This window comes from Rhodnius prolixus, unplaced genomic scaffold, assembly GCF_049639745.1.
Source record: "Rhodnius prolixus isolate KJV_2025 unplaced genomic scaffold, Rpr scaffold_2, whole genome shotgun sequence".
Lineage (NCBI taxonomy): Eukaryota > Metazoa > Arthropoda > Insecta > Hemiptera > Reduviidae > Rhodnius > Rhodnius prolixus.
In genome coordinates this window covers 6206623-6229139 of record NW_027411592.1, presented here as the reverse complement: position 1 = coordinate 6229139, position 22517 = coordinate 6206623, and the positions used below count along the sequence as shown (strand labels likewise).

The window sequence follows — 22517 nt, the reverse complement described above, 5'->3', positions numbered from 1 at the left end:
TTTCTCATTCTCATCTAGTTGAATTTTAATATGAGGAAAGCTATAATGAACCTGAACAAGTTTTTATTCTCAGTATAAATTACACACAACACAAAGTGCCACAAACAAATTAGATAATTCTGAGGTTGGTATGTGAGTGGGCTTTACATCACATTTTCATTTCTCATTTTTTTTATCTTATAACAAATAGGTGTTCCTTCTAGATCTTAAGGATCTGGAAGTTCTGTAGTCTTTCTACTTCTTTGAGAAGCTCAGTAAAGAAAACCTGTAGATTTGATGGGAAAGAGCGTAGAAGATTTGTGGACAGCAGTGTCCCTAAATAGGAATCTTTGTTAGTGTTACTAAGATTGTAAAACGTTAGCCTCTGGTGAGAACTTTTATTAAAAGAGATTAAAGTCGAGGTTCATCATACATTATATGCGCACGACTTTCCTTTCAGACAAACATACGCCACACTTTCATTTTGTTTTACTATTTACATCGCATTTCGAGGAAAAAAACAACCTGTTTACTGAAGCTGCATTTAACCTTAAGTATAAGGTTTAAACTAAAACTAAACCAAAGAATTTTTACTTCACCCATTCACACTTCAATCAGTCAATAAATTATTTCCACTCATCATAATGTTTTTTTGCCCATCGCTCCAAGTTAGGCGACGCCACAATGCCTTACCTTCACATATGTATGAACTCTATGTACATCTCATTGATACTCTCATCTAGTTGTGGAGAAAGAAAATATTTTACCTTCGATAAGAACAGCCTCCGCTGTCCGATTTTTTTTTTAAATTATAAAATTCAGAAAATGTAATAAAATAAATTAAAATAATAAAAACATCTCGAAACCTACAAAATAGAGATTTTTATTTTAATAAATAGGAATTGTTGAAGTTACAATTAAAAAAAATTCACAATGAAGTCAGAAAAATAATCTACTTTTAATGAAAAATTATTTCATTACTCAAATATTTTTCTCTTTCTTTTTCCAATTTATTTATTTTTTGTGGTAACTAACCATAATCACTCAAATTTATCTTCTTCCTAAAATCTCACCCCGCATATTTTTTTAAACCTTCTTTTGTATTCTTTTTTTTTTTTCCTTTTATTATTTGTTTATGACATTTCTTTGCTTAATTGAACATATATCTCACTTGACGGTAAATTATGTTATATTCAGGAATAAAGATTTATTTACATTAGTTAGGGCGTATGATATCTACTTTTCAGCAATTTACTTGTAAATGACTCGCGTTTTACATTCACTCGGACACTCAATGTCTCCATCTATTTGCTCAAATCTCTCTTAACATCTTATCTATATATATATATAGATAGTACAAGTAAAACAACCTACATAACATAATGTAGAAATGTAGAAGAAATAGATTGGTTTATGATGTACACAATTTTGCTCTCTCTTCTATTAAGCATTATTAAGTAACAATAAGTGAATAAATACTATGATCATTGTCACAAGATTTGGCTATTAACTAATTTATGTTACACAGTAAATATAATTATTTGAGTTTATACATACAAACAAAGAATTTTTATTTTCAGTCAACTACTTTTTTGTACAATGTTCTATCATTAATGCTTAACTAAATTATAAGTGACGCCACTAAACTTATTTACAAAACAATAAAAGAAAATAAGCTGAATCATTAATTATTATTACTAACAAGGAACTTAATTAGTATCAAAGATATAATTACATTTCTCTTGGTTGATATTGCGGCTAAGGTAGAAACACCTAATGAAATGTCCTTTATCATTAAGGTCCCAAAATAAATCGTGTCCTCACTTTCATTTTCTAAGACAATCTTTAGAAATATTTCATTCGTATTACTTTCACTTCCGTTGATAAAAAGAAATTTCGCTGTTGTGAAAATTATTTGAATCTTCTTTGACTGGAAGATTAGGGTAGAGGCCTGATAAGACGGAAAGCGTTTCTATTATTTTTGCAAGAGAAGATTTACTTTTCTCACGATCAATAAACTAATCATCTTCTCGCCTAATGAATGTTCACAGAAAATACTCGTATTAAAGTCCACTGGATACGACAACAGAAAATGTATCTCCTCTTGCGCTTCAAAATGGAAAATCGCAGGAAGCTCCTACGAAAGAAACGTATACCACAATGGTTTTGCACGTTCAATCGCCACGATTGTCTTTGTGTGATTGCTTTCTTCTACACTGCCATTTTAATGAACTGTACGGTGCTAAGATCTATGTAATACTTTTTTTAGAATTTCATATAAGGAAAGAACCATATTTCCATTCCTGCCTGAGACCACCGATTATCGATTATAAGGATTAAAAATCGTCTATATCTGCTTTTCTACGGTTCTTGTGCTAGTGAGTTGAAAAGTTTCGCCATACCACTACAAAGAAATCTGTGAACATCTCTTCTTTAGCCAATGTTTTTAAGAATCTGAAACTGAATGACCTATGGAACTGTTGATATGTATTATATAAAAGAACAGCTTCGCCGCAATGCAACAAATTGATACTCATGTTTTTTTAAGAGCAAGAATATACGCTTAGGGCAATACAAGATGGAGAGACAAGTGCTCTAATATATTTAGTTTAAATCTCGCTTTTTTTAGGCTCATCACTGTGAGGTGTTATTGCTAACCTAGAGGGAATGTGCTAATGTTATTGCTAATTTAGTGTTGCTATATTTGTATGGACTAAAAACAAATTCAACTTTCAAGACAGATGCTATGCAAAGCCAGCTTTCTATGTTGCGGGAAACAGTGAGATGCTTGTTTTTTTATTAGGAGAGAGCAGTTGCATGTGGAGTTGTCCATAAAATATTGCCAATTACACCGCGTTTGTATGGTACTATTCAAGATAGTACAAATGATTCTGCGACTCTCAGGCAAGGATAAAAAGCAAGGTTCAAAATCATTTATATGTGTTGGACACACTTGTGGTTCTTTTAAATTATTCTAAAGGCTCTAGGAATTCTTGGTCGAACAAAGAAATGTTGGAAGAAGCGCTGCTTCGAGCTCTCGGAGCCTGCATTGATCCCTGAACTTCTCAGCACCGAAAAGTCATACTCCAGTTTGACCATTTGGAGAGACGGCTGCAATTGAAAAGTGTACAAAAAAGTGATGAGGGCCAGAGTGCCTTCAGTCAACGGCCAAGTGCGGAAGAATCAGATCTGGTAGGTGACTGGACGTTGCTACCAGCTGAGTGTGGAATACTGCTCCATATAGACAAACTCGTCTAGGTGCTAGACCAGAGCAATATCTTTAAAATTAATGTTTATTAACCAAAAGCTTTTGTGGTGAGTCTCGCGATCAACAAGCTTGTAACAAATTTTAAATGGCCACTCTACCAAAATAGTTTTTTCCGTTCATTAAGTTCATTATAGTGCTGCCATGCTTTGATTGGGACCTTAATTACTTTGAACGCTCCAATTTTAGGTCAAACGTTCACAGCAAAAACATTTTACTACTGTTATTTTGCTTACAAAATGATGTTATTTTTTATTTTTTTTTAATAAATTATACTCATTCTGTTATTTGAATCATTAAAAGTGCATTTGATTTTGAAGAAAATTTTACTCTACACAATAGTAAGCGTATTATGAATAGGTTCGCACATAAGTTTCAAATTCAAATAACTTTAAATTGATTTTTTTCTTTATTACAACATTCACACTATATAGCTTCTTAAACTACACATTTAGAAGTAAATTCTATTGACATAATTAACTTTTCATTATTTTTATTTAATTAATTTCTTTTCAAAGTCATAAAATTTACATTACCAAAAGAAAGTAACAACAGAAAAAAGAAATAATAAAATTTCATTTTCAGGTAATCTTCTTCTCTTCTGGCTAATATATGATCATATTGCTATTGACCTTCTAGATTCTTATGATTATAATTTTTTTATTTTAATAAAAATATCATTTATATTTTATGTACATATGAATTGATTTTACCAATCATTGAAATGTCGCTGAACACAATGTTGTTTTTAATGTTATAAATTATATAAAAATAACATATCATCTTGTCAATGTATTCCAAAGAGAGAGAAATAATTAGAATTAATTACTTACATTTTGAACCCAGACTTCAGTAAATATTTAAGTTCTCTGCATAATGTCTGTCATATTTTTGTTAATGATTATTTTAGAAGTTTTACAATTACCATCTAAATTAATTCAAGATAGTAATGTATTACTTTACTCATTGCTGGTTTCTTAATTTTAGAGTAACTTTTATTTCTTTTTACTGATAACAACAAGCAGCAGTCTTGAGAGTTGGCCGTAGGGTAACAAGAAAAATGAGGCAAAGGTTTAGCTCAGTTGTTAGCGCACTGGATTCCGATGCGAAGACATATTTTGGCCTTTGAAACTTTTTAAATGGGATAAAATCTCTAAGAAGATATTTAAGGTGCTTAGTAATTAATAATAAGGTAGTCATTACAATTAAAGTAAGTAATTTTCTTTGCATTGAACACTAACCAATGTCTGCATTAATTGTGGATACAAATTGTGAAACAGAACAAGTGCGGACCAAACTTCAGGTGGAATTTTTTGTTGCTTTCTAGACGTGCAGATGGCTAACAATTTGGCGACTATTATGACAGAAATTATGCAACTACCTAAATAATTAACGCAAAAAATTGAATGCATATAAAACGTAAAGTAATTTGAAAATGTATGTATACATAATTAAAATGTAGTGTGGGATGCACTTCACCAAACTACTAATTAATAAGAAAAGAAATTGGGAGAAATTAAATAATACTGCAATTTCATTAAATCCACAGCCAATTTTGATTGGATAATTTTTTTTTTTTATTTAACGTGCGAGAAATATGTTTGGCTTGTTTAATTATTATTTTTGTTCAGTGATCATTATTATAATTGATTCCATGACTTCAATTAGCTGAAACGCACTTTAATGTTTTGTTTTAAGAAAAAAAATTTCATTTGGTAAACAGTAAATGTTATTTAATAGACTTTTTGGTATTTTCTGTGTTCTGCTCAACTTAAATAACGGGAAGGATTTCTCTGTTAGTTATAAAAACGAAATTATTCGAGCTTACTTTTATTGCATTTCAGTTTAACTAGCCAAATTTTAGCTTTTGTCTCAAGCGTTGATAGTTAGGTCATCAAATTAAATTTCTTTTATCTTTGTTAAAACGAAATGTTTGTACAATCCAGGAAACTAGTACATTTATCGGCGAGTTTTTTTGAAGCCAAAGCCTCGAAAACCACGAGGATAGCAAAAATACTTTCTAAGTTTGGTCAGATTAAAGCAGATCATATAAAATAAGAGACAAAACCTGCAGTTAGTTAAAAACCAGTGCTTCAATGCACCTCATTTTGGCGATTTACGCCTCTAACCAGCCAAATCATCCGAGTTTATTTTGGTGGCCACTAGTAATAAATTTATTTCTTAATTTTTGAAAATGATGTAGAAAATATTTCCTTAAACTACCAAATATTTAGTTAAAAAATATTTCTAATTAACAATTGTTTGTATAGAGATAGTCCCTTTAAGAAATTGACCAGTAAAATTAGAAATTGGATTTTTATTTCTCCCTACCCATTCACCACTTAGTGCATTGGGTAACGTTAATTTATTTAATGAATTATTGATTCTAAAATTTGTTCACCACTTTGTATACTAATAAAATGTTGAGGCAATTTTTTAGAACAATTAATTCGTTAAAAGCTAGAGGTATTCTTAAAGTCTGCAAGACTTTTGTTTTCTAAAATTAGAAGAGTTAAAAATGAATTTAATCAGACACTACTTCTGGAATGGGTTCTAAGGAAAATTAAATTTAGCATATCCAACTAATTATTCAATTGTTTTAATAATAGAGCCTATGTTTTTGGTCCCGAAATTTTTCCCTCTTATGAAAATAACAGTCATTGCAAAGTCATATTGAATTCCACTGAATTTATTCAGCAGAAAATATATAACTTCTGGACAGAAGCTCTTAAATTGCTGATAATCATCTTAACTCTTTTCCTAGCACAACTGCGTGTTTCCATTCGGGCAGGTAATTTTGTTTTATTTTTAGCTTTCATTAAATATTTTTAATTTTATTACATATTTCTGGGTGCACCATTTTGCAACTAGCTGGTCCCGTTTAGCCAAATTCAGACTTGTCTGGTGTGTTACTGTTTTCTTATCTTATATTTTTTGGTTACATAAGAGAAATTAGATTAAAGTTGTATACATAAGAAAAATTATTTTCCAAATCTCTCTCAACAAAGAGAAGCAGATTTTAATAGAAATTTATGAGTGCTAAGCCAAGATAATAACAATAATAATGTATGTTCTTCGTAATTAGGAAATTTCTTCGTCGCCCAGGTTCTTTAATAACATGTTCTTTTTCTCTCAGCTACAAGATTGCATAAATTTACCCGATAGGTGAATTCTTATAAAATGACTTTTTTGGCTTGACTAGGCCATCTTATAAAAGATTTTCCTCGAACGAAAAAATATTTAAGCCCTAAAATAGCGCTAGGCTTAAATAAAAATTGACATCAATGTTTCAATATTTTCTAGCACAGACTACCTTACATCTAAAATGAAAATTTAGTGTTGTTTCAATAAAAATGGGTGACATGAATTAAAATTATGATATAGTCAAAAGATATTTAGAGTTTGTACGACATGAGACTAAAAAATGAGCTTTCAATGCCACAATGAAGCTCTAAAACTTGGAAGTATTTCACATTTGTGATTAAAAAAAAAAAAAAATCGAAGTTTTTAAGGAAAATTTACTAAAAAATATGTTGCAGATTTAGTCTTCTTTATAGATAGACAAATGCCCATTATTAAGGCATGCGTTAGATATGAAAAGAGTGGGTACCAAGAGTAACGTCTGTTTTTACTCTGGAAAGGTACTGTCTACCTTTATTGATGGGACTTCATCAAGAAGAGTAGTAGAAACTGCTTTTAATTATTACGGATTCTGAGGCAATATGGTAGCTGATAGACTGATAAGTAAACAGTATGTTTGCCCAGACTGTGGGATATAGTTCATTTGAAACGACTATGCGCCTTTCTCTGGAAGAAGAAAAGGTAGGAATACTCGATGCGCAGAGCTGCGTTAATCCCTCGCTGTAGCGATAAGCTGAATAACCTTCTTTTAGCCAAAGCATTCACCTTTTACCGATTATCTAGGAAATACTATCTATAACTCTACAACTTCAGAATTGGGGATATTCAGAAGACCAGAGGAGTGTAAGCATAAATTCGATGTGCATGCAATGGCATAGTTCGCACACTGCCTAAGCTCCTAACGTAGCGTGCAGATTCCATTGATAAACTAAAGTACTCTATCAAGAACTGATCACCACTTCTACCTCTTGAGAATCACGTAGATTCTGCTAAGGAGAAACCTTTGTGCATTCTGTATAACATAAGCAGGGCTGTTTTACTGTTTAACTAACCTATTGAAATTGGACCACATACGGTAACATCTTTCAAAATTAAAATCATGTTAGAGGGGTTTACGAGCGATTGAGTTTCGTTGCGCAAATAGCACTGTAATGTTGATACTTGCACATGCCAAGAGTTTAAACACAGATTTATTCATATCTCCCATCCATTCTTATTTACAGTTGACATACTTTAGTTAATGACATGCTTAAATTAAATAAAACCAGATTTATAAATGTATCAGTTACATCAGTTAAAATTGAAGAACTTCACTAAAAATATTTTTCAAGCACATTATTTGCACAGTTTTAGTAAAACTAAATAGTCTTGAAAAATCTATGGAATAAAACTTTTTGGCAGACAACTTCATTAATATAATTGATAATGCTATCATTATTTATTTATAGATAAATAGATCGTTGCAATACGAATAGTATTCCACCTTTATTGTTCAAAAAACGTAAAATTTCTCATGTTCAAACATGATTTTCAACTGTGGTTTGTAGCACATTAATAAATAAGCTTAACTAAATCATATTACCATTTATAAAAGTTTGTTCCTGGGGACGCTATAATTCTAATTCATAACAAGCTTCTTTAAAAATATTCTATTTACATTAAAAATAGCTGGAAGAATTGTTTTGTCTCCGAAAATATTATTAAAAACCAAAAATAGTTTCTATTTTCCTTTTACCTATACTAACTTTATATGGACTGGAATCTTTCAATCAACGTGTCCATATATCCTGTACCCTGCAGATCCGTTTTTCATATGGAATGTGAAATAAAACTTAAATGAACAATTCGGTTGTTTTGTGTATTCTTCTATTTTAAAATATTAATTTCTTGGTCCGTCCAAAAAATAAGTAATCATTTCTCCTTTACCTTTCACCTGGACCGTACCTCGACATGTAAGAGGATATCCTCGGGTCGATAGTATATGAAATACCTCCTGTGTAACCTAACAATAATTCCACATTATTTCTCTTAACATCACATAACGAAGATAAAGATATAAAAAATACCAGTAGTTAGATAAAAAAAAAAGGTTTAAAATGACTTATATGGCTGCCAAATAAATTTAAATTAGGAAAGATTATAAATGGTTCGTTAATTTGTGATATAGAAACTAAAAATTTGAGAGTAATAGAATAAGAAAGCAGTAGTGAGAGGAAGAATGAAGGGTGTTCCAGCCTGGAAAATTTATAAGAGTAATTTACAGGAGTCAGCTGGAGAGATTGGATTTAACTCTTAAGTAGGATGCAATAAAGAGTGAGCTAGATGTGCTGTGACTTTAGGTTTTCTTGTTTAAACAAAAGGAGTATTGGTCAGCAGAGTTTCCGTTGCGCAATGCTTGTTGGTTTGACAGTAGACAGAGATGTTTGTTTCAAGAACTTTGGGGTATTAGACCTTAAGGATAAATTATAGGCAGACCTTTAAGCTGCTTCTGAATTCAATGGGTCTTTTTGTGGAATTGTGGAGGAGAAGGATAAGAGCTGCATCAGTCCCAGGACCCTCTGCTTGGACACTTTCTTATTAATAATTCCAGTTATTATAAATGTCAAGATTGCAAAAAAAGAAAAAAAAAATGAAAAAATGAAATCACTTACATTGTTCACCCCTCAAAAATTGATTTTGTGAAGATAATTGGAGAATGAGACTAACTTTTATATTCTCAAATGAATAATGTCAGTAGAGACTAATCTAATAGATGTGCCATCACATTCCGCTGATTGGTTACTCCCCCAGTTAGGAGATTCCGAACACTTCAGAAGAAAATTTAGAGAAAACCAGCAGAACATGCAAGTAACAATGTGTGTAAAAGTAAAGTAATGCCTTCTTTTCAGGCAGGCTTTACGTCCAACTACCGAATTAGATGTCAAGGACAGTGACATTTAGTAAACATAACTCACTATAAATTTCTTTTATAAAACCATTAAATAAAAACCAAGGCCTACACCACGAAACGAACTCACTTTTAGCTAATTAATACTTTTTAGCTAAAAGAGAGCACTATGTTGAACCTTGTTCTATTGAGAACATTCCACCGTAATCTTTAGTAGTAGCGGGAAAATGGCGGTTCTGGCGCACCTAAATTGTGCCAGATCCAAACACCTCCAAATATGACCGGGTAATCATCGAGTTCAACGAAGCTGTAAGCCATACCCATCAGCACCATTCTACCCCCACCTATCATCATATTTGACGAGGCTGAACTCCACACCATCACAAAAAAAAAGAGGAATCGTTTTAAAGATCTAAAGATTTAAAAGATTTAAATCGGTATAGATATACTCAGATCTCAGAACTGTTAAATAATAATTTTGTTCAGAATAATGTTTTTATGAAAGAGAAGATTAAAATAAACAACATACTAAAGGTTATTTTAAAGCGTATGCTTATTTTTTTCGCAAAATGAGCTTAAAAAAGCACTCACACAAAACAAATAGGGTGAAGAGAGATTAAGAAAAAATTCGAGTTTCGTTTAGAATATCTTCCGTTATTTTGGCTCCAGGTGTTGGTTGGTACAATTGTGCCGCTCCATTAGATTGTATTATGCATTCAGTAAATTCGATTTTTATGTCAACCAAAAATTATTACTTTTTTAAAAGTATTTCAATGACCCGGTGATTGACATACCGAATTTTCGGTGGTACCAGTGTTTGACATGGGGTGGGACCATTGATTGAAAACAAGTATATTCCTGAAACGACCTAAAAAATTCAAAATACCTAAACCACTGTTCCACTTGGATTTTTAACAAAAAAAAATCAGTCTTATTCATAATTAATAAAAATCGGTTTTTAGATTGGCCTACCTAAATAATGTAATATTTCTCAACATTACGCTTTTTCATGCAGTTATTGACGATCAACCCTTATACAACTATCCTACCGGAGAGTTATAATTTCGTACAAACCTTCTAGGGCATCTGCGTCATTCAATTATCGAGAAACTTCATTATACAAAACGTTCAAACTAGTATTGGTTACTTTGGCTCAAGAAACAGTTCGCTTATCCTTCTTGCAATGATAGGATGACGGTTCCGGAATACTTTCTACCAAGATTTACCTAATAGGTTATCATTGAAAGGGTTCGGTATATCTAGTTTTTTAATAAGCTGCCACACACTCATCAGTAGATGGCTATTAGTGATGGGAAACCCAACTCTGGCAACGGACGCGATCCACAAAACTAAAAAAAATCCTCTTCCGAAGAGGAGAGTACTGTACATGGCTACATTCATCTGCTGACTGTAGATTTACCTTTCACTTTGTACAGAAGGGTAACTCGAGCGACTGGGAGCTTTTAAGCAGCTTTACTAATTGATGTCCCTTGACCTACAACTACCTCCCACAGTTAACAACACATTATTGGCATGAAATTTTGTTCACTTATATACTACACATTACTGAGTTATAAGTTATATGCTGTAGTTTCCATGGGTACAGATCCATTAGTTGAGAAGATCTTGAGAGTTGAAATTTATTTAGGTCATGGTTTTGCTGTGAAATTGGGCCCTTATAATTCCTACAGTAAACAACAGATTATTCATATGAAATTTTGGGCCCTTACACACTCTGTTTTACTGAGTAGTATGCTATAGTTTTCTTGAGTAAAGATCCATTAGTTGAGAAGATATTGAGAGAAACAGAGTGTGTAAGAGTACAAAATTTCATACGAATAATCTGTTGTTTACTGTGGGAATTATAAGGGCCCAATTTCACAGCAAAACCATGACCCAAAAAATATTCAACTTTCAGTATCTTCTCAACTAATGGATCTGTACTCAACAAAACTATAGTATACTACCCAGTAAAACAGAGTGTGTAAGAGCACAAAATTTCATACGAATAATCTGTTGTTTACTGTGGGAATTATAAGGGCCCAATTTCACAGCAAAACCATGACCCAAAAAATATTCAACACTCAGTATCTTCTCAACTAATGGATCTGTACTCAACAAAACTATAGTATACTACCCACTAAAACAGAGTGTGTAAGAGCACAAAATTTCATACGTATAATCTGTTGTTTACTGTGGGAATTATAAGCGCCTATTTTCACAGCAAAACCATGACCCTAAAAATTTTCAACTCTCAGTATCTTCTCAACTAATAGATCTGTACTCAAGAAAACTATAGTATACTACTCAGTAAAACAGAGTGTGTAAGAGCACAAAATTTCATACGAATTATCTATTGTCTACTGTGGGAAATATAAGGGCCCAATTTCTCAACAAAACCATGACCCAAAAAATTTTCAACTCTCAATATCTTCTCAAGTAATGGATCTGTACTCATGAATACTATAGCTTACTACTAAGTAAAACCGAATGTGTAAGAGCACAAAATTTCATACGAATAATCTGTTGTTTACTGTGGGAATTATAAGGGCCCATTTTCACAGCAAAACAATGACCCATAAAATTTTCAACTCTCAGTATCTTCTCAACTAATAGATCTGTACTCAAGAAAACTATAGTATACTACTCAGTAAAACCGAGTGTGTAGGAGCACAAAGTTTCATACGAATAATCTGTTGTTTACTGTGGGAATTATAAGGGCCCATTTTCACAGCAAAACCATGACCCAAAAAATTTTCAACTCTCAGTATCTTCTCAACTAATGGATCTGTACTCAAGAAAACTATAGTATACTACTCAGTAAAACAGAGTGTGTAAGAACACAAAATTTCATACGAATAATGTGTTGTTTAATGTGGGAATAATAAGGGCCCATTTTCACAGCAAAACCATGACCCAAAAAATTTTTAACTCTCAGTATCTTCTCAACTAATGGATCTGTACTCAAGAAAACTATAGTATTCTACTCAGTAAAACAGAGTCTGTAAGAGCACTAAATTTCATACGAATAATCTGTTGTTTACTGTGGGAATTATAAGGGCCCATTTTCACAGCAAAACCATGACCCAAAATAATTTCAAATCTCTATATCTTCTCAACTAATGGATCTGTACTCAACAAAACTATAGTACACTGCTCAGTAAAACGGAGTGTGTAAGAGCACAAAATTTCATACGATTAATCTGTTCTGTTGGAATTATAAGGGCCCATTTTCACAGCAAAACCATGACCCAAAAAATTTTCAACTCTCAGTATCTTCTCAACTAATGGATCTGTACTCGAGAAAACTATAGTATACTACTCAGTAAAACAGAGTGTGTAAGAGCACAAAATTTCATACGAATAATCTGTTGTTTACTGTGGGAGTTATAAGGGCCCAATTTCACAGCAAAACCATGACCCAAAATAATTTCAACTCTCCATATCTTCTCAACTAATGGATCTGTACTCATGAATACTATAGCTTACTACTCAGTAAAACAGATTGTGTAAGAGCACAAAATTTCATACGAATAATCTGTTGTTTACTGTGGGAATTGTAAGGGCCCATTTTCACAGCAAAACCATGACCCAAAAAATTTTCAACTCTCAGTATCTTCTCAACTAATGGATTTGTACTCAAGAAAACTATAGTATTCTACTCAGTAAAACTGAGTGTGTAGGAGCACAAAATTTCATACGAATAATCTGTTGTTTACTGTGGGAATTATAAGGGCCCATTTTCACAGCAAAACCATGACCCAAAAAATTTTCAACTCTCAGTATCTTCTCAGCTAATGGATCTGTACTCAAGAAAACTATAGTATACTACTCAGTAAAACAGAGTGTGTAAGAGCACAAAATTTCATACGATTAATCTGTTCTGTTGGAATTATAAGGGCCCATTTTCACAGCAAAACCATGACCCAAAAAATTTTCAACTCTCAGTATCTTCTCAACTAATGGATCTGTACTCGAGAAAACTATAGTATACTACTCAGTAAAACAGAGTGTGTTAGAGCACAAAATTTCATACGAATAATCTGTTGTTTACTGTGGGAGTTATAAGGGCCCAATTTCACAGCAAAACCATGACCCAAAATAATTTCAACTCTCCATATCTTCTCAACTAATGGATCTGTACTCATGAATACTATAGCTTACTACTCAGTAAAACAGATTGTGTAAGAGCACAAAATTTCATACGAATAATCTGTTGTTTACTGTGGGAATTATAAGGGCCCATTTTCACAGCAAAACCATGACCCAAAAAATTTTCAACTCTCAGTATCTTCTCAACTAATGGATTTGTACTCAAGATAACTATAGTATTCTACTCAGTAAAACTGAGTGTGTAGGAGCACAAAATTTCATACGAATAATCTGTTGTTTACTGTGGGAATTATAAGGGCCCATTTTCACAGCAAAACCATGACCCAAAAAATTTTCAACTCTCAGTATCTTCTCAGCTAATGGATCTGTACTCAAGAAAACTATAGTATACTACTCAGTAAAACAGAGTGTGTAAGAGCACAAAATTTCATACGAATAATCTGTTGTTTACTGTGGGAGTTATAAGGGCCCAATTTCACAGCAAAACCATGACCCAAAATAATTTCAACTCTCCATATCTTCTCAACTAATGGATCTGTACTCATGAATACTATAGCTTACTACTCAGTAAAACAGATTGTGTAAGAGCACAAAATTTCATACGAATAATCTGTTGTTTACTGTGGGAATTATAAGGGCCCATTTTCACAGCAAAACCATGACCCAAAAAATTTTCAACTCTCAGTATCTTCTCAACTAATGGATTTGTACTCAAGATAACTATAGTATTCTACTCAGTAAAACTGAGTGTGTAGGAGCACAAAATTTCATAGGAATAATCTGTTGTTTACTGTGGGAATTATAAGGGCCCATTTTCACAGCAAAACCATGACCCAAAAAATTTTCAACTCTCAGTATCTTCTCAGCTAATGGATCTGTACTCAAGAAAACTATAGTATACTACTCAGTAAAACAGAGTGTGTAAGAGCACAAAATTTCATACGAATAATCTGTTGTTTACTGTGGGCAATATAAGGGCCCAATTTCACAGCAAAACCATGACCCAAAAAATTTTTAACTCTCAATATCTTCTCAAGTAATGGATCTGTACTCATGAATACTATAGCTTACTACTCAGTAAAACCGAATGTGTAAGAGCACAAAATTTCATACGAATAATCTGTTGTTTACTGTGGGAATTATAAGGGCCCATTTTCACAGCAAAACCATGACCCAAAAAATTTTCAACTCTCAGTATCTTCTCAAGTAATGGATCTGTACTCATCAATACTATAGCTTACTTCTAAGTAAAACCGAATGTGTAGGAGCACAAAATTTCATACGAATAATCTGTTGTTTACTGTGGGAATTATAAGGGCCCATTTTCACAGCAAAACCATGACCCAAAAAATTTTCAACTCTCAGTATCTTCTCAGCTAATGGATCTGTACTCAAGAAAACTATAGTATACTACTCAGTAAAACAGAGTGTGTAAGAGCACAAAATTTCATACGAATAATCTGTTGTTTACTGTGGGAGTTATAAGGGCCCAATTTCACAGCAAAACCATGACCCAAAATAATTTCAACTCTCCATATCTTCTCAACTAATGGATCTGTACTCATGAATACTATAGCTTACTACTCAGTAAAACAGATTGTGTAAGAGCACAAAATTTCATACGAATAATCTGTTGTTTACTGTGGGAATTATAAGGGCCCATTTTCACAGCAAAACCATGACCCAAAAAATTTTCAACTCTCAGTATCTTCTCAACTAATGGATTTGTACTCAAGATAACTATAGTATTCTACTCAGTAAAACTGAGTGTGTAGGAGCACAAAATTTCATAGGAATAATCTGTTGTTTACTGTGGGAATTATAAGGGCCCATTTTCACAGCAAAACCATGACCCAAAAAATTTTCAACTCTCAGTATCTTCTCAGCTAATGGATCTGTACTCAAGAAAACTATAGTATACTACTCAGTAAAACAGAGTGTGTAAGAGCACAAAATTTCATACGAATAATCTGTTGTTTACTGTGGGCAATATAAGGGCCCAATTTCACAGCAAAACCATGACCCAAAAAATTTTTAACTCTCAATATCTTCTCAAGTAATGGATCTGTACTCATGAATACTATAGCTTACTACTCAGTAAAACCGAATGTGTAAGAGCACAAAATTTCATACGAATAATCTGTTGTTTACTGTGGGAATTATAAGGGCCCATTTTCACAGCAAAACCATGACCCAAAAAATTTTCAACTCTCAGTATCTTCTCAAGTAATGGATCTGTACTCATCAATACTATAGCTTACTTCTAAGTAAAACCGAATGTGTAAGAGCACAAAATTTCATACGAATAATCTGTTGTTTACTGTGGGAATTATAAGGGCCCATTTTCACAGCAAAACCATGACCCAAAAAATTTTCAACTCTCAGTATCTTCTCAACTAATGGATTTGTACTCAAGAAAACTATAGTATTCTACTCAGTAAAACTGAGTGTGTAGGAGCACAAAATTTCATACGAATAATCTGTTGTTTACTGTGGGAATTATAAGGGCCCATTTTCACAGCAAAACCATGACCCAAAAAATTTTCAACTCTCAGTATCTTCTCAGCTAATGGATCTGTACTCAAGAAAACTATAGTATACTACTCAGTAAAACAGAGTATGTAAGAGCACAAAATTTCATACGAATAATCTGTTGTTTAATGTGGGAAATATAATGGCCCAATTTCACAGCAAAACCATGACCCAAAAAATTTTCAACTCTCAATATCTTCTCAAGTAATGGATCTGTACTCATGAAAACTATAGTATACTACTCAGTAAAACCGAGTGTGTAGGAGCACAAAGTTTCATACGAATAATGTGTTGTTTACTGTGGGAATTATAAGGGCCCATTTTCACAGCAAAACCATGACCCAAAAAATTTTCAACTCTCAGTATCTTCTCAACTAATGGATCTGTACTCAAGAAAACTATAGTATACTACTCAGTAAAACACAGTGTGTAAGAGCACAAAATTTCATACGAATAATCTGTTGTTTAATGTGGGAAATATAAGGGCCCAATTTCACAGCAAAACCATGACCCAAAAAATTTTCAACTCTCAATATCTTCTCAAGTAATGGATCTGTACTCATGAATACTATAGCTTACTACTCAGTAAAACCGACTGTGTAAGAGCACAAAATTTCTTAGGAATAATCTGTTGTTTACTGTGGGAATTATAAGGGCCCAATTTCACAGCAAAACCATGACCTAAATAAATTTCAACTCTCAAGATCTTCTCAACTAATGGATCTGTACCCATGGAAACTACAGCATATAACTTATAACTCAGTAATGTGTAGTATATAAGTGAACAAAATTTCATGCCAATAATGTGTTGATAACTGTGGGTGGTAGTTGTAGGTCAAGGAACATCAATTAGATGAATGTAGCCATGTACAGTACTCTCCTCTTCGGAAGAGGATTTTTTTTAGTTTTGTGGATCGCGTCCGTTGCCAGAGTTGGGTTTCCCATCACTAATAGCCATCTACTGATGAGTGTGTGGCAGCTTATTAAAAAACTAGATATACCGAACCCTTTCAATGATAACCTATTAGGTAAATCTTGGTAGAAAGCATTCCGGAACCGTCATCTTATCATTGCAAGAAGGATAAGCGAACTGTTTCTTGAGCCAAAGTAACTAATACTAGTTTGAACGTTTTGTATAATGAAGTTTCTCGATAATTGAATGACGCAGATGCCCTAGAAGGTTTGTACGAAATTAAAACTCTCCGGTAGGATAGTTGTATAAGGGTTGATCGTCAATAACTGCATGAAAAAGCGTAATGTTGAGAAATATTACATTATTTAGGTAGGCCAATCTAAAAACCGATTTTTATTAATTATGAATAAGACTGATTTTTTTTTGTTAAAAATCCAAGTGGAACAGTGGTTTAGGTATTTTGAATTTTTTAGGTCGTTTCAGGAATATACTTGTTTTCAATCAATGGTCCCACCCCATGTCAAACATTGGTACCACCGAAAATTCGGTATGTCAATCACCGGGTCATTGAAATACTTTTAAAAAAGTAATAATTTTTGGTTGACATAAAAATCGAATTTACTGAATGCATAATACAATCTAATGGAGCGGCACAATTGTACCAACCAACACCTGGAGCCAAAATAACGGAAGATATTCTAAACGAAACTCGAATTTTTTCTTAATCTCTCTTCACCCTATTTGTTTTGTGTGAGTGCTTTTTTAAGCTCATTTTGCGAAAAAAATAAGCATACGCTTAAAAAAAACCTTTAGTGTGTTGTTTATTTTAAACTTCTCTGTCATAAACCTATTTATTTCAAACATCATTCTGAACAAAATTATTATTTAACAGTTCTGAGATCTGAGTATATTTATACCGATTTAAATCTTTTAAATCTTTAGATCTTTTAAAACGATTCCTCTTTTTTTTTGTGATGGTGCGGATTTCAGCCTCGTCAAATTCGATGATAGGTGGGGGTAGAATGGTGCTGATGGGTATGGCTTACAGCTTCGTTGAACTCGATGATTACCCGGTCAGATTTGTAGGTGTTTGGATCTGTCACAATTTAGGTGCGCCAGAACCGCCATTTTCCTTCTACTACATGGTTCTACGATTCTATAACCAGTAACTTAAATAACTACTTATAAACAACCTACATGAATTACTGATGTAGAGATTTCTAAAGTTTTTAGGTTTAAAGAAGGTAATAATTTCCAACGACAATTGGCGAGTGGAGGAAAAAATCTCAAGATTGGCCTTAATAGTTGGTCTTCAAATAAAAATAGAGACGTCAAAATTGAAAGCGAAATAATTCAGTAGAGTGTAGGTGCCTATGTTTGATAGAATGGAGATGAAGGCGAATTATCCACTTCTTCAAGACTTTAGGCATCCTTGCGGCTGCCTTAGCCTAAGTAGCCGATGAATATTTAAACAGGATCCTACAGAGGAATGTGAGGTTTAGCACGCTTAAAGGCAAATCTGGTTCACTTATCACACCCACAGAGGTTATGAATCCTCAAAGAGAATGATAGTAAATAAGGACATATTAGCTGTATAACGGATATGTAATAATAGACAAAGCTGGTGATTTGTTTTGATATTACCGAATTAACTTTTGTTAAGATATACTTGGACACTCCCAGAAGCATTGGCTATCTCTTCACAAGATATATTAAAATAAAATTACTACTACTCGCTACAAATTCCTCTAATTTGGTTATTCTGTCTCCAAAGTACTGTATTTATTAATCAAACAACCAACCTGTATTTTATCGACTATTCCCGTGGAATCCATCCTGGAAGCCACATTTACTGCATTGCCCCAAATATCGTATTGCGGTTTTCTAGCCCCAATAACTCCAGCTACTACTGGACCAATGTTTAGACCTTTAAAACAATAAATATTATTACAAAGTAAATTTCAATATTATACAAATTATTATTTAAAAAAGGCCTTTTAGTTTTTTTTACTAGCAAGAAAACTTCGAATTCCGAAGTACTTAAAATCCATCAAAAAAAAGCCGAATGGATATTGAGTAGACAGACGGATTGCTGTGCATGATTATTTTTTTATTATAATGATATATTTATGTATGACTATAATTATCTCTTATGATTTTATCCTTCGCATATTTACGGTATCACTGACAGATTGCGATCTTTTATCCAGCATCAGAGGCACATTAATCCGTTTAGTGCAGAGATTTAGACTTCACTTACGTTACCGTCTCGCACTGCACTTACTAAGCTGCTAATTTAGTGTTCTTAAAATATTCTCCATTTCATTATTCACTTAAGGTGTTAAGCAGTTGTGGAGAAAATTTTCGATAGAAAAACTTCAACAAAGCTACTTGGAAACATATTCAAACATAACAACTGATGTTATTTAAATCTAGAATAACATGAGTACAACATCAGTATTTATGTTCTAAGATATTTAGAAGAAAGGGGACCACAATAACCGAGCGTAAGAGACAAGGCCCGCAAAGCTAAGATGTGTTGTAGGATTTATTGTGATTCCCGGTCTAGACCTTGGATTTTATTCAATGTTTAATATGAGAACTTTGACTAGTCGCCTCCGTTCACGTCTACTAATCGATAGTTGGATATAAAGCTGGGCTGAAATAGTAGGAATAACTTTGCTCTTATTGTTATTTAAAAGATGGATTGCAACAACTTAGTGAGGTCAAGAATGTTGAGATCAAGGAGAGTTCATGGACATTATTTATTGAAATATTAAACTTGATATATATGAATTCTAAAAATTGTGAATTGTAAAAAATATGAATCTAATGCACGAAAATAATACTCTGGCTGTGCTATAATACTGGGTGTTGTAATATTATCAGTAATTAGTTGTGATGTCTCTTATTTTCTCTTGAGATACTGGTAATTTTGTTTCATACTTTCTATAATTGAATTGGGAAATTGATTCACAGTTTTTTTCATTTAAATTACTTATGTTTGCCATATTACATGAGTTTTGCAATACTTTTTAAATTAAATATAAAAATAGTCGAAAACTGCCTAGTAGAAACCCTACCGAAATTACATAAATTGCAGCTAAAATCAAAGAAACACAATATCTGTCTTCTCTCTACGCTTGTGAACTTTCTTTGCTTTGTTTGGTGGGGGATTGGGATTTAGAAATGCAACGACTGGAACATTTTATTAAAGTTGAAACAACTGTCCTTTTCTAGCTGTTATTAAATCAGCTATAATATAAATAGTTCATTTTCAATTCAAATGTTTTATATATACTTATATAATTCATATTCAATAATTTTATGCGGTAGAAAAAAGAAAGTGAACTCTAACATCCTCTAATCGCTAGAAAATTGAATGAATCTATTTAAAATATGGTAATTTGTGTTGTAATGCCATAATTACCGATTCGAATTCGGAAATTGTTGAAGCTATGTTGATTTACATAGTCCAGTTGTTCTTTAATTCTCAGTGCATAATCAGCCATTGCAGTTACATGTTTTAAATCTTTCATATCGCAAGTAGCTTTAGTTAAACCTGAAATTGATTAAATTGTTATTATTGATTAATTATTCTCAATATGTTTTTTTTTATTCTCGTTGAATGAAGAAGCTAGCGTTAGATACCATACTCTCAAGACAGCCGCTTTGAAAAGAATTTTCTCTGTTCGCTCAACAATACTCAATTAGAAGGAGTCTACAGACTCATAGAATCATAAACTTAAATTAAGTAGTGTCAAACGTTCATGTTTATTTTAGAACGTAAGTAGATCAGTTCGCTAAATTATTTGTAAACATATTCTCATTAATATTAAGAAAATATTTCGTGATGTTACTTTTCAAATTAATATCCCCCTCCAAAAAAATGCCTGGATACAACGAAAGAAAACAAATCATTTGTTGTTTGCTCCTAATCTGCTCATTTTTTAAAGATTATATAAGTCTCTGTGCGATTACATAGGTAGTGTTTTCATTTCACTTGAAGCCCCAGTAGATAAATAACTTTTTCATATATGTCTACATACCTGAAGCCGCCATATATGTTGCGCCAGTAGATTTGATCTTTTCAATATACGAGAATTCTGGTTCAGATAGTATTTCATCGAAATCCGCAATGATTTCATTCAATAATCTCAAACATTCTACACCTTCATTATTTCCTTCTAGTTCTACATAAAATTCTGAGAAGTTTGGTATTGAAGCGAACATTATGCAAACACATTCGCATTGTTCATGATACAGGTCCTTTAAAATAAATGAAAAAATAGAATTTAGCTTCTTATGAAGAAGATTAGTTTAGATTTGAGTTAAGAATGAAGGAAATTTTAGATTTCAAAGAAACTTTTGTTGAAGGCGAAAATTTGTATATTTTATATATTATTAAGAGGTTTCATAAGATGTTTTGAGGTGATTCGGAATCGGACAAGTGTGATGGATGTGAATGTTTACCCCGTCTTGTAAATAGAAATTTCACAGTTTGTGTGACAGTGTTAAAAGAAATAGCCAACCTTCATAATCACTTTCATTCTTGTCACCCCTAAATAAATCTAAATTCATTTTATTTACGTTGATTATTCTTAAATTCTTTTAAATTTCAAAAATATGGAAATACTTACATCAAAATTTTTATCACTTGATAGAAAATGTTCAGCCACATGAACTGGTAGGATATTAGCCAGTAGTTTTCTATTATATGCTTCTAAATGTTCCATATCTTCTTTTTCCTCTGAAAGAATTCATTGTATTAATTAATGAAACAGAAATATAAAAAGTTATGATTTATAAAATTTCAAAATTGGTTGTACTTATTTGTTTCTACCTTTTTTTAAATAAAACATTATTTTAAAATTTTCTATTAAATAGAGAACCTATCGTCGTTTTTTCGTGTTGTTTTTTGCAAAAAAAAGTAGATCAAATAATTGTGATCAAAATTTAACAAAAATAGGTAAAAACGTCATTTTCAGGAAATGTTATTGTTGTTGCTGTTTTAATACCTTTATTGTTAATAACGAAGCTCCTAAGCGCGTGTACCGGTTTTATTGAATAAGGTATTCCATTTGAGAACGTCGTCGCTTAACATTACTTAGGAAAGGAATTTGCCCTCGTTGGTAAAGCCAAATTTTAATAATTCTGTAAATATCAACCCGATTTTCAGAAAATCTGGCAAGATAGAGAGAATTCTTATTCCCTACTTTAATTCTACGTGCAAACCTACTCTTAATACTATTCAGTTCATGAAGTTCCCTTACGGGAGAGTGTAATCACAACTCAATTTTTCTTGCAAACCCTTAGGAGGAAGTAATGTAGAGCCAGTAATAATTAATCTTATCCAACTTAAGTTGAAGTAATACACTCGCTACTTTGATTTTTATTAAATCACTATTAGTCCATAAGTTTTTTATTATTTTTATATATTTATTGTTTTTTGGTTTTGTTTGCACATTACATTAACTTGGTTTTCGAGTGCTGGAAACAGCCAACATATTAGTATTCACAGTAACTGATGGCTTCTAACGCCTAAGTGTTTTAGTTTTAGAGATATATAGAGCTGTAATAGAGCTTTTTTAACTAAAAATCTTCAGGTGCTATTATCTGCAAAACTAATATAGTTTATTTTTTACATGAAAATTAGGACTGTTAAGTCTAAATTGTTCAAATTTTCG

At 32.3% G+C, this 22517-nt stretch overlaps 1 protein-coding gene across 1 annotated transcript in view; it reads right to left on the bottom strand.

Moving 5' to 3' along the window:
* Positions 1–1070: 1070 nt before the first annotated feature.
* Positions 1071–22517, bottom strand: part of LOC141448774 (adenylate cyclase type 5-like) — a 206349-nt gene continuing 184902 nt past the window's right edge. The window contains exons 21-25 of the mRNA XM_074117378.1: positions 21471–21580; positions 20880–21099; positions 20261–20392; positions 18633–18757; positions 1071–8387 (exon numbers count right to left, since the gene is read on the bottom strand). Coding sequence (XP_073973479.1) covers positions 8265–8387; positions 18633–18757; positions 20261–20392; positions 20880–21099; positions 21471–21580 — 710 coding nt within the window. The 3' untranslated portion in view covers positions 1071–8264. The remainder of the gene's footprint in view (positions 8388–18632; positions 18758–20260; positions 20393–20879; positions 21100–21470; positions 21581–22517) is intronic.